The following is a 12,464-nucleotide window of genomic DNA, read 5'->3' on the forward strand; positions in this document are numbered from 1 at the left end:
TATAGTTGAATATATTTTTGTAGTGATTATTATTGAAAACGTCCACCTGTCATATTAAACTACTAGATATTATTTGTAATGTTAATATTTATCAACCCTGGTCTATGCTCACTGTTATTACTGTCACTACTGATTGGACTAATACAATAAATCTAATTTTGTAGCATTTTATTGTGTCATTCTTCCATTACCGGAAGTGGGGGCTCGTACGTTAGTTTCAGGGGCGTGGTTCTATTTGACAACTAGACCTTGTCCCGGGGACGTAACAAGAACAAAGAAAAAAACCTGTTTGATGAGTGTGCAATAAATATTTACACAATGGATGTGAATTCCATATTTAAAGGAGAGCAGAGGTGTGGCTTTTGACACTCTGTACATGAAATTTGAGATCTATGAATGAATTCTGTCGATAAAAACAACTTGTATGTGCTGCGAAATGCCCTAAATATCGGGTATAAAACAAGCTGTGAAGCAGACGACAAACTTCCGCTTTTCCTGGTGTCATTTCGCCTCTAGAGGGCCAGTCAAATGACGTCATCAGTGAACACTGATAATTGAAGCCATTCATGCTAGTAAGCCAATTCCATAGAAATGCTACTATGAAAGAACTTGTTAGACTACTTAAAAGTTGAAACATGGCGAAATGTTGTGCGTATGAATGCCATAACGATTCATGTTAAGTTTCCCGAAATCCCAAATAAAAAAATCACGTTGTTGGTTGCGAGAAAACGGCAGAAGAACTAACCTGAAAATGAAGACACGTACAGCGCTCTAGCTATAGTAAACAGTGAGTAAATAAATATTGTTTGAGTTAAAACAATAAATTAGAAATATGCTAATATCATTACAGTAATCATTTCACCCAACTTTCCACTTTTAATCGACCGCTTATCGCTTAATTTCCGACCGCACTGTATTTTCCGACCGGAAAACGACCGCATTTTTATCGTAATTTTTCTCTCACCGACCCATTGAAAACACCGACCGGTCGCCCAAACACTGGTCATTGGCAGAGTAGTGATCGAAATAGTGTTTTTGAGTGATACAGTTTGGGGATACAACGGGTACTAACTATTATTAAATTCCGAACTACTCTTCAAATCTATACCACATTGTATCATTCGCGGAGGAAACTTCACCTGTGTCCAATATTAAATAACTGACTTTGCGTAATTATTATGAAACCGATATATTACAATGTTGAAATTTTTAGAGCCGGTACAACATTGTAAACAAATTTGCGTAATTAGAAAAGCAGCGCACTAAGTAAACGACCTCAAAATATACAAGTTTCCGTACAGCACCGTCAGAACTAATAACAATTTTACAAGATCGACGCGCGGAGCATGAAAGAAAATGATTGCTAAGACAACGCGCCTGTTCAGTGCGTGACTTGGGGGTCAAACTTCGGTCAACACACACTTGACGTCAGCATCGCCGCGCAGTAAGTTACGCAATGAAAGTACTTAAAATTCTAAAATGATGTCGTTGATCATTCAGTCTTTTGCAAAATATTATAACTAGTTTCCAAGCTTTTGATGAAGCCAGATTTATTTAACTTTGTGGAAATATAATCTTTTTAATTTCTCAGTCCTTTCTGGGCGACCTGCGGCTGTTTGTTTCCTACTCGCTCCTAAGCTAGTGATTGGTGAGAATGGTTATTAATATATTACCCAATACACTTGTAAATCGGACAGTCATACCGCAATTGTGTTGAAACATTTTGGGGGCAGTAAGTAACGTCAGAATATTGTTTAAAATAAAATATTCCATCCCAATCAAATCTAGGTCAAAGGGTCAAAGTGCGTGCATATAATTATAGATAGTTAAAAACTAAATATGTTTGACGGCTATTCAACGTTTGTGTAAACAAGAATAAAACAGGTAGTGTATACAATAGCGATATGACTGAGATATCATGGCATTTGTTTACAATATTGTACCGACTCTAGTATTTGACACAAATGAAGTTGTTCGCGAACGATACAGAGTGGTATAGATTTGAAGAGCCGTTCAGAATTTATAATAGTTAACACTTGTTGTATATCCCCAAACATTTTGATTACTCCTGTGCCGGTGACCAGTGTTTGGGCGAGCGGTCGGTGTTTTCAATATACGAGCGAGAGAGAAAAAACGGTAAAAATGTGGTCGTTTTCCGGTCGGAAAATACAGTGCGGTCGGAAATTAAGCGATCGTTTAAAATCTGGGAAGTTGGGCAAAATGAGTACTGTGGTTCAAGTGATATTAGCATATTTCTCATTTAGTTTTAACTCGTACAATATTTATTCACTCACTGTTTACTATAGCCAGAACGCTGTACTGTCTTCACTTTCAGCACAGTCCCTCTATGATAGAGGGACTGTGCTTTCAGGTTAGTTTTTCCGCCGATTTCTCGCAACCAACAACGTGATTTATTTGGGATTTCGAGAAACTTAACATGAATCGTTATGGCATTCATGCGCACAACATTTCGCCATGTTTCAACTTTTAAGTAGTCAGTTAACAAGGTCTTTCATAGTAGCATTTCTATGGGATTGGCGTACTAGCATGAATGGCTTCAATTATCAGTGTTCACTGATGACGTCATTTGACTGGCCCTCTAGAGGCGAAATGACACCAGGAAAAGCGGAAGTTTGTCGTCTGCTTCACAGCTTGTTTTATACCCGATACTAGTATTTAGGGCATTTCGCAGCATATACAAGTTGTTTTTATCGACAGAATTCATTCATAGATCTCAGATTTCATGTACAGACTGTCAAAAGCCACACCTCTGCTCCCATTTAAACAAATTATGGAGAATAATATATAACCTTAGCAAAATATATTAAGAGCACAATTTTTAAAGCCACAGAAAGTAATTAATTTATTTTTTATTATATTTTACTAACATTTTTCTTATATTTTATCTCTTTTGAATTTTATTGTATTGTATTGTATTTCTTTGTATTTATTATCATTATAAACAAAATATTGAAACTGAAGTGTTGCTGGTGAACAGTTATTTGGGTTGATGGAAATAAAAATGTTTTGAGTCGGTTAAAAATAAATCCCCGCTAATTGCTTCTCGTTCTAACTTGTGCAATGGTGATTTCTATAAAAAGCTACAACAACAATGTTGTTTGCCGGGAGTGTTTTCCTTGGATATATATTGTGCGCAACACCCTCTTCAAAATGATCTCGAACTATTCGAGACAAGACGAGACTTAAATTAGCAAGAATAACATGGCGGACGAACATTGCGATCAACCTATGGACATCTCTGAAGAAATACCAAACCACGGCTTTCAGACACCAGAACTGTGAGTTGTTTGATGTTTATTTTGATTAGAAAATCTTCTTCCTCATTTGGATCGAAGTTAGGAGTGTTTTTGAGAACGAGAGAAGTTTAAGTTGCTGATATTCGCCTTTCGTTTTGCATTTTTTCGCCGGTTCTGACCGTTCCGACTGTTGTCACACTATGACCATGTAGTTTGGATCGAAACTTCGTTTATCCTTCAGCATAGAAATTGCTTGAAGAAAGCGTGAATATATTCATATCGACTACATTACATTTTTAGTTCTAATTTAGCTAAATCCAATACTATAGTCGGGTTGGTCCCCAATTGCGTATTACACACCAGTCCTACTAAAAACTGGGAGAGTCCGGAAGTGACCGGTATATATATATATATATATATATATGTTCGTCCGGGGCTGAACTACGCATCGAAACAACTCCAATTGTGAATATTCGAATACGCTTGATCGTAAAATGTTTATTCGCTAAAATAATAAGCGATGTACCTTCAGTTGTCGTTTTATTCAACACGATTTGCGACCCACTTTTACAGACCGGTTCGTTCACGTTAAACGCAAAGAATTGCGCAAGCGAGGACTTTAATGTTTTCCGAGGAATTATTTTTTTGCGGGTAAAATGGTGCTCAGACCGCGAAAGCGAGAATATTGGGGAACACATGGTTCCAGTACTTGTCTTTTAATGTAAAATGGAAAACGTATGTGAAAGCGAAGAAATGTTACTACTCGCGTGGACTTGCGCATAATATTGGGCATGGAGAAAAGGCCAACAAGTTAAGCATTGTACCAACGCATATTGCTATGCGCAGAACTGAAATTCTGGCATCGTTCTGCGCAAAAACCGTTTTTAGCGCTTGAGTTGTTTCCGGGTTAGCCTTCCATGTGCTTATCGTGCGATTTATTGTACCAATATAGCATTTTCTGGACGTATTCCTACACAATCATGCTAAGAGTATCCACAAGAGTCAAGCAGGCAAGTTTAGCCGCAAAATTACGTGGGAAATTGGCTTAAACTGCTCACTCGATCGCCGATGTTGTCCGTCGGCACACAAGGTCGTTCGCTTTCTGATCTTTCTTCCGAGATTTTGACTCGAATATTCGGGTTTTGTTGCCTTTTTAATGACAGTGATGACTATAGTTCACAGTTCGAGAAAGTTAAAACGATGTGCTCACTTCGAATGGTTTGTAGGCGATTTTATGCTATCGCGTCGAATGATTTGTTCGTTATGGGAATGACGGCAAGCTCTATTGCCAGCCGTGCTTTTCACGAGCGATCTCGCCTTCATCAGCTTAAGCTGATGAAGGCGAGATCGCTCGTTGCTAATGAAATAGGGCAACTTTCCGATTTGATCATTCAAAAAGGGCCATCTCAAGTAAGACAAGTGGTGAGAAGTTTGCTGGAAATTTTAAAAGGTCACGAATGGGATGATTCAAAGAAATATTTGGAAGTCTCTCTTGCAGTTCTATTTAGCACGAAAAGATCAGCCATTTCTAAGAAAGCCACTGGGAGTCGAGCCTACATCAGTAAAATCTTAAATCAGCACCAGGCAGTAGGTGAAAGTTGTCTGGATTTGATGAGAGTGCCCTTTGGCAATTACGATTAAATAAAGATAAAACATTTCCCAAATCAGTATTATCTGTATCATTTTTCAAGGAAGCCATTACATCAGATATTCTGCCTCCTTCTGTTAAATTGGCTTTATTAGCAGCACCATCTTCCCAGAAATTAGATCAGACTACAAATGACACTAAATTATGGAATGATTCAGAAGCAGAAAATGTTTCAAGAATTCTCAAATTAACCACTTTGTGAAATAATTTGAAACGGTTCCACACTATGGTGTCAGAAACTGCCTCTCAAAATAAAAAGGGCTGGTTTGTTCATGATATTGAAGGCCTGGTTTGGAGAAGTGTCCTCAACATATTGACTGAAAAGAAATTGGATTATGACCTTGATGATGAAAATGAAAATGAGAGACAGAATTTAGAAATAGTTGTAGGTGAGGGTGGCCACACTTTCCAAGATTTCAAGGGAGTGTCCCAAAATTTCAAGGTATTTGCCATCAGTGGTGCTATACGTCTGATAAAATATAATGGTAATGAAGTATGGAGAAATCCAAATCCAGTCTTCTGATGCAAGCCGCATTCCATTTGCCATTATAAATGCCCCAGAGAGTGATGCACTGATAGAAGTTGATATTCCTGTTCTGGCATGCACTGAAAAATTTACCCAACATGGTATAAAGGGGATGAAATGAAAAGTATAAAAGTTTGGTCTTGCAGAGAAAGAATACCATTTTTTTCTGCAATTTATGTTTGGCTACAGTTCATAAATGTCACAATCCAAATCATGAATATGATATGTTTATCACTCTTGCGGATATGATTTCATGGGCAGAAGAAAAAAGTAATGGTCAGAGTAATCATCCTCTTAAAAAGTATGACCCCATAAATGAATACACTATGGATCACCTTCATGCTAAATTGAGAAACGTGGGTAAACTAATTGACAAGCTCTTCAACGAGGCTCAAAAGATCGACCAACAACTGGAATTTATACAAAAGTTTGCAAAGTTATCTGAAGATCAAAAACATGATGTGAAGCAATATGAAACAAAACTGGTCGACCAATTTGATACCAAGGTTGAAATTAATGAAGCAAATCATTCAGCAAAGTTACTTCAAGTTACTAAAAAGGATGATCTTAACAAACTTGATAAGAAACTTGAAGCAGCTTCACTAGCATTTGAAATTAAATACACTGAACACATTGAAGTGAATTTGTTGGATTCTGCTGAATCACATTTTGAAATTTTATTTGGCACACACAATGAATACAAATGCACACTATGTGCATCACATCTCCATGTTGTATATAAAATCAAGCCAGGTATCACTCGTCACATGCAAACTGTCCATGGTAAGTTCAGCACAAAAGATCTAGATGCATTACTAATCTCAATATTTAATATCAAAAATCTGTCATAATAATAAATTATTATTTGCACTTGGTAAAACTATTCCAAAGTCAGCCTAAATTGTCAAATTTGTAATGACACTATTTTCTATGAAGTCTTTGACTGTAAAAAATGGGGCATGTGGAGGGGGCCTGGCACATTTTCTTTGAAAATCATTTGTTATTAAACTAATCTCAATATTTAATATAAAAAATCTGTCGTAATAATAAATTATTATTTACACTTGGTAAAACTATTCTAAAGTCAGCCTAAATTGTCAAATTTGTAATGACACTATTTTCTAGGTATTAATTCTTCAACTTCAAACAATCAATGTGTGTCGCGTTTACTGGAGAAATGGGGCAAGTGGAGGGGGCGTGGTTTTTTTTTGAAAATCATTTGTTATTAACTATATTTAGTATATTCTCACTTTAATACTACATAATTTATTATGAATAATATGTCAGAAAATAATATTGAGAGAAACGAATGACATGCATTGGTATCAAAAACAGATACATGGAAAACGTTCATTTTATCCCTATACCCATAGTATCTCAATAGTGTATATATTATCTCAATAGTGACAAGTCATTGTCAATGACACGTCCCCGTTCCGTTCATATTTGAGTGACATATACATTCAAAGCAGATCATGACCGAAATGCACCTGCATATGTACAACACATTGTGCTAAATCTGAACAAAATCCATCCATGCATGACTGAGATCCGGTTCTGGAATTGTGAAAATACGTGATTTTGATGCATTTTCGGCCTTAAAATGGCCATCATTCCGCTATTGTTAAGCAGATCATGAAACAAATGCACATATCTATTTGTGACATGATGTACCATGTGTGTGTGAAGTTTGAACTTGATCAATCCAGACATGTCTTGGATACGGATCCAGAACTGAATTCTTTAACAAAATGGCTGCCAGTCGGCCATTTCGAACTTGATCCGAAAAAAAAAGACGTGCATCAAGGTCCTATTATGTTTAATGTATGTACCAAATTTGAACAAAATCCATCCATGCATAACTGAGATACGGGTCCGGAATGGTGAAAATGTGCGATTTCAATGCATTTTCGGTCTTAAAGCGGCCCCCATTTGGCTATCGTTAATGAGATCATGAAACAAATTCACATACATATTTGTGACATGATGTACCTTGTGTGTGTGTGAAGTTTGAACTTGATCAATCCAGACATGTCTCAGATACGGATCCAGAACAGAATTCTTTAAAACAAAATGGCCGCCAGTCGGCTATTTCGAACTTGATCCGAAAAAAAAAATGACGTGCATCAAGGTCCTATTATGTTTAATGTATGTACCAAATTTGAACAAAATCCATCCATGCATAACTGAGATCCGGGTCCGGAATGGTGAAAATGTGCGATTTCAATGCATTTTCGGTCTTAAAGCGGCCCCCATTTGGCTATCGTTAATGAGATCATGAAACAAATGCACATACATATTTGTGACATGATGTACCTTGTGTGTGTGAAGTTTGAACTTGATCAATCCAGACATGTCTCGGATACGGATCCAGAACAGAATTCTTTAAAACAAAATGGCCGCCAGTCGGCTATTTCGAACTTGATCCGAAAAAAAAAATGACGTGCATCAAGGTCCTATTATGTTTAATGTATGTACCAAATTTGAATGAAATCCGTCCATGCATAACTGAGATCTGGGTCCGGAATAGTGAAAATGTGCGATTTCAATGCATTTTCGGCCTTAAAGCGGCCCCCATTTGGCTATCGTTAATGAGATCATGAAACAAATGCACATACATATTTGTGACATGATGTACCTTGTGTGTGTGAAGTTTGAACTCGATCAATCCAAGCATGTCTCAGATATGGATCCAGAACTGAATTCTTTAAAACAAAATGGCCGCCAGTCGGCCATTTCGAACCCGATCCAAAAAAAAAAATGACGTGCATCAAGGTCCTATTATGTTTAATGTATGTACCAAATTTGAACAAAATCCGTCCATGCATAACTGAGATCCGGGTCCGGAATGGTGAAAATGTGCGATTTTGATGCATTTTCGGCCTTAAAATGGCCGCTATTCGGCTATCGTTAATCGGATCATGAAAAATATGCATGTGCATATGTCCCATATAATGTGTGATGTATGAGTGAAGTTTGAACTTAATCGGTCCATGCATGTTCGAGATACAGGTGATCACGGACGGACGGACGGACGCACACAGGGCAAAACATAAGTCCCCGTTTTCGGACTGCGTCCGAACGGGGACTAAATATATGGTATGCAAATTAATGACAAAATACTTTATTCACTACTCCTATGAGGGACATAACGTGTATATGGTCGATCTACATACCGTTGTAAAGCTCTCGAAATCCCCAACAAAATTACGTTTTTCATTTTCATGACCAGCATTTTTGCAACAAAAAAGGCGCCAACAATTGAAGAAAACGAACGTTATTTTCTAAAAATTGCTTTTTTTGTGTGTTTGGCACACAACTTATTATATTTGTTCCATTCCAGCAGAAAATGCATTTCATCCATAATTAGACCTTTGTTAAACATGTCACAAACCCTGTTTAATAGAATTTTTTTTATGACTACCCATTTCAATTTTGAGACTATGGTCACTAAGACGAAATTTGGTAAGCACACTAGGTAGTTCAAAGTTTTTTAGTGTGTGTGTGTGTGCGTCCCACTGATATCTCAAGAACCATACATCAGTTTTTGATGAAACTTGGTGCATAGATGCTATGGACCAATGCGCAGATTTGATTAGGTTTTGGTAAAAATCCATGCATATTAATTACCTAATTTGCATGATAATTAGCTGATTTTTGGCTGTTTCATGACTGTTCCGCTGATATCTAAAGAGAACCACTCATTGGATTTTGATGAAACTTGGCACACAGATGCTCCAAACTAATGCGCAGATTTGATTAGTTTTGGGTAAAAATCTGTGCAATATTAATTACCTAATTTGCATGATGATTAATCAATTTTCGGCTTTTCCACTGATATCTCAAGTACTAATCATCACATTTCAATAAAACTTGGTACATAGATGTCATAGGACACTGCACAAACCTGATAGTTTTTTGGGTAATATCAGTAGATATTAATTACCTAATTAGCATAATTAATTAATTTTCAGCTTTTGATATTTCAAGTAGTAATCATCACATTTCAATGAAACTTGGTACATAGATGTCATAGGACACTGCACAGACCTGATAGTTTTTAAGGTAATACGAGTACATATTAATTTTCAGCTTTTGATATTTCAAGTAGTAATCATCACATTTCAATGAGACTTGCTACATAGATCTTCTAGGATTATGCAGAGACCTAATTAGTTTTAATTGGATATTAATTACCTAATTTGCATAATGTTCCACTGATATATAAAGAACCACAAATTGGATTTTAATGAAACTTTTAAAGAGAACTATGCAGAAACCCAATTAGTTTTTGGTAAATATTTATGCTTATTAATCTCCTAATTAACATAATTAATTAACACTATCTCAATTACTGATCATCACATTTGAATGAAATTTGGTACATAAATGCTCTAGGACAATAGACAGGCCTGATTAATTTTGGGTTAAAATTTGTTCATTTGTTCACCGGTCACTGGTAGCATAGTGGTTGTCGCATCAGACTCCTGATCGGTAGACCCAAGTTCAAATCCTACCTTAGGCTAAACATCAAAGGGTCGACCCCCACCCTGGGCGAGTGTGCCACAGACTCAATGGGAAGGCCAATTCCACTGGCCGAGATTCATTCACTAACGAATGCGACTTTGGGGGGAACCTTGGTTAAGGTCCGCAGGTGCTTGTGTTCGACCAAGTCTGGTTGACGCCAGGATAGCGCATTACAAATTGCCATTTGACAGAGAGATGGCCACACAGCCCTGTCATGTAGTCCCAAACATGAATATGACTTCTGTGGCAACATGCACTATGTGTCATCACTAGCACTTGCAATTTGCACAGAAAGAAAATAAAAAAAAAAGTCAGGAGAGACAACAGTGACACTCAATGTCCAGAACTGTCGCCTGGCACAAAAAAAATATTAAAAAAAAAAAAAAAAAAATTTGTTCATATTAATTCTCTAATTAGCATAATTCATAATTTTTTTGTTCTGTTCTGTTCATATTAGTTACCTGATGTACATAATTAGTTTTCAGCTTTTCTATCAATATCTCATGTACAAGTAATTTTGAATTAATGTGTCTTCAATACTCTCAGCACACAAGAGTTCTTTCTAAGCTTTCTTTGATTCTCATTTGCTTTGGTGTGGTTATCATTATGGACCTCACCTTTCCATTTTGTTAGGAATAAATCCTTGATGCCAAAATCAATTTGTTTCATTTGTGTCGAGGTTAATTTATCACAGTCAACTGAATGATATTGTTGGATATTGTTTAATAACAATGTTACTTCTAGATACCATTTACTTTTACTGTTTTGGTTAACCACAAAAGCTTCCTTGAGTAGCACATTATTAGAATTCATGGCCTGACTGTAATATTTAATTATTTGTTTTTATAATAATACATTGTAATAATAATTTAATTCATTGTGCCACAATAAAAGTTAACAGATCATTTTAGGCTGTTAGTGTTATAAACTGTATACATCTTTGAAATGTGTGCGTGTGTGCGTGTGTGCGTGTGTGCGTGTGTGCGTGCGTGCGTGTGTGCGCGCGTGGTTTTCAGTTTTCAGAAAGTTATTACAATGTATGTGGTTTTCGTAATGTCGAAAACATTGCTCACAGAAAATTGATTTTAAAATAAAATACTTGGTCGCAGACGATAAAATTTCCACCGATATAGTGTTTTCCATGTACTTTCCAACAAGCTTGAATTGAAGTTCGAGCTCCCATGGCCAAACTCACAATTACGTTTTTCATTTCTGTTGATCTCTCCTACTTCCAGTGTGGGCCCTGATAGAGCACACAATTATTGGATAAACGACGAGGCAGACATGGCGGACGAACATTGCGATCAACCTATGGACATCTCTGAAGAAATACCAAACCACGGCTTTCAGACTCCAGAACTGTGAGTTGTTTTATGTTTATTTTGATTAGAAAATCTTCTTCCTCATTTGGATCGAAGTTAGGAGTGTTTTTGAGAACGAGAGAAGTTTAAGTTGCTGATATTCGCCTTTCGTTTTGCATTTTTTCGCCGGTTCTGACCGTTCCGACTGTTGTCACACGCACGTTACATGGTGACCGTGTAGTTTGGATCGAAACTTTGTTTATCCTTCAGCATAGAAATTGCTTGAAGAAAGCGTGGATTTATTCATATCGACTACATTACATTTTTTACTTCTAATTTAGCTAAATCCAATACTATAGTCGGGTTGGTCCCCCATTGCGTATTACCGCGGTCCAAGCCACGTGACGAGAGTAATGATTTATACTAAAAATACACAGAAAATCACGTGATTAAACACTAGGTCACTTACTTCATTGGTTGGCGTTGCTTTGGCTTTAATAAAAACAGTAGAAATATTGATATATGTTTTACCGGAAGTGATGTCATGGTTCTATTACGAAGTTTGGTATAAGTTACTTAGCGTTTCGATCATTTTGAGTTTTTCACTGACTAATAGGTTGATGCATGGAGCTGAAAAAAAGGAGACTGAACTGATTTTAAGCTGATTATTCTTTTGTGTTTACGTGCCTTTCATGTCGATGACTTCTGCCGTCACACTGATTATTCAGCCGTCATCGCCTTCCTGAGGTCGTTTTAATTCTGCGCAGTTGACGTCAAAGGTCGGTGAACATGCGCATGGCGGTAATTACTGAAGAGTGTCGTCAGTACTACAGGTCTGCATTTGAGTCATGGAAATCAGACTGGTTTTCAGAAAGTTATTACAATGTATGTGGTTCTCGTAATGTCGAAAACATTGCTCACAAGAAATTGATTTGAAAATAAAATACTTGGCCGCAGACGATAAAATTACCACCGATATATAGTGTTTTCCATGTACTTTCCAACAAGCTTGAATTGAAGTTCGAGCTCCCATGGCCAAACTCACAATCACGTTTTTCATTTCTGTTGATCTCTCCTACTTCCTGTGTGGGCCCTCATAGACAACTGAACACATTCTTTGGATAAACGACGCGTTAAATTTGAGCTCCGGTAAATTCTATTTTTTTCGTAAAATCTTTTCCTGCGGACGCCGAAATTTAGTTAAA

At 36.9% G+C, this 12,464-nt stretch overlaps 1 protein-coding gene across 2 annotated transcripts in view; it reads left to right on the forward strand.

Moving 5' to 3' along the window:
• Positions 1-3,224: 3,224 nt before the first annotated feature.
• The window catches only part of LOC102800448 (dnaJ homolog subfamily C member 7-like), a 45,787-nt gene continuing 36,547 nt past the window's right edge, over positions 3,225-12,464 (forward strand). For both annotated transcript variants that reach the window (XM_085491398.1, XM_085491397.1), the window contains exons 1-2: positions 3,225-3,299; positions 11,194-11,319. In XM_085491398.1, the coding sequence (XP_085347524.1) occupies positions 3,250-3,299; positions 11,194-11,319 (176 nt within the window). In that variant the 5' untranslated portion in view covers positions 3,225-3,249. The remainder of the gene's footprint in view (positions 3,300-11,193; positions 11,320-12,464) is intronic.

Source organism: Saccoglossus kowalevskii, chromosome 16, assembly GCF_978046115.1.
Source record: "Saccoglossus kowalevskii chromosome 16, keSacKowa6.1, whole genome shotgun sequence".
NCBI classification, from domain to species: Eukaryota; Metazoa; Hemichordata; class Enteropneusta; family Harrimaniidae; genus Saccoglossus; species Saccoglossus kowalevskii.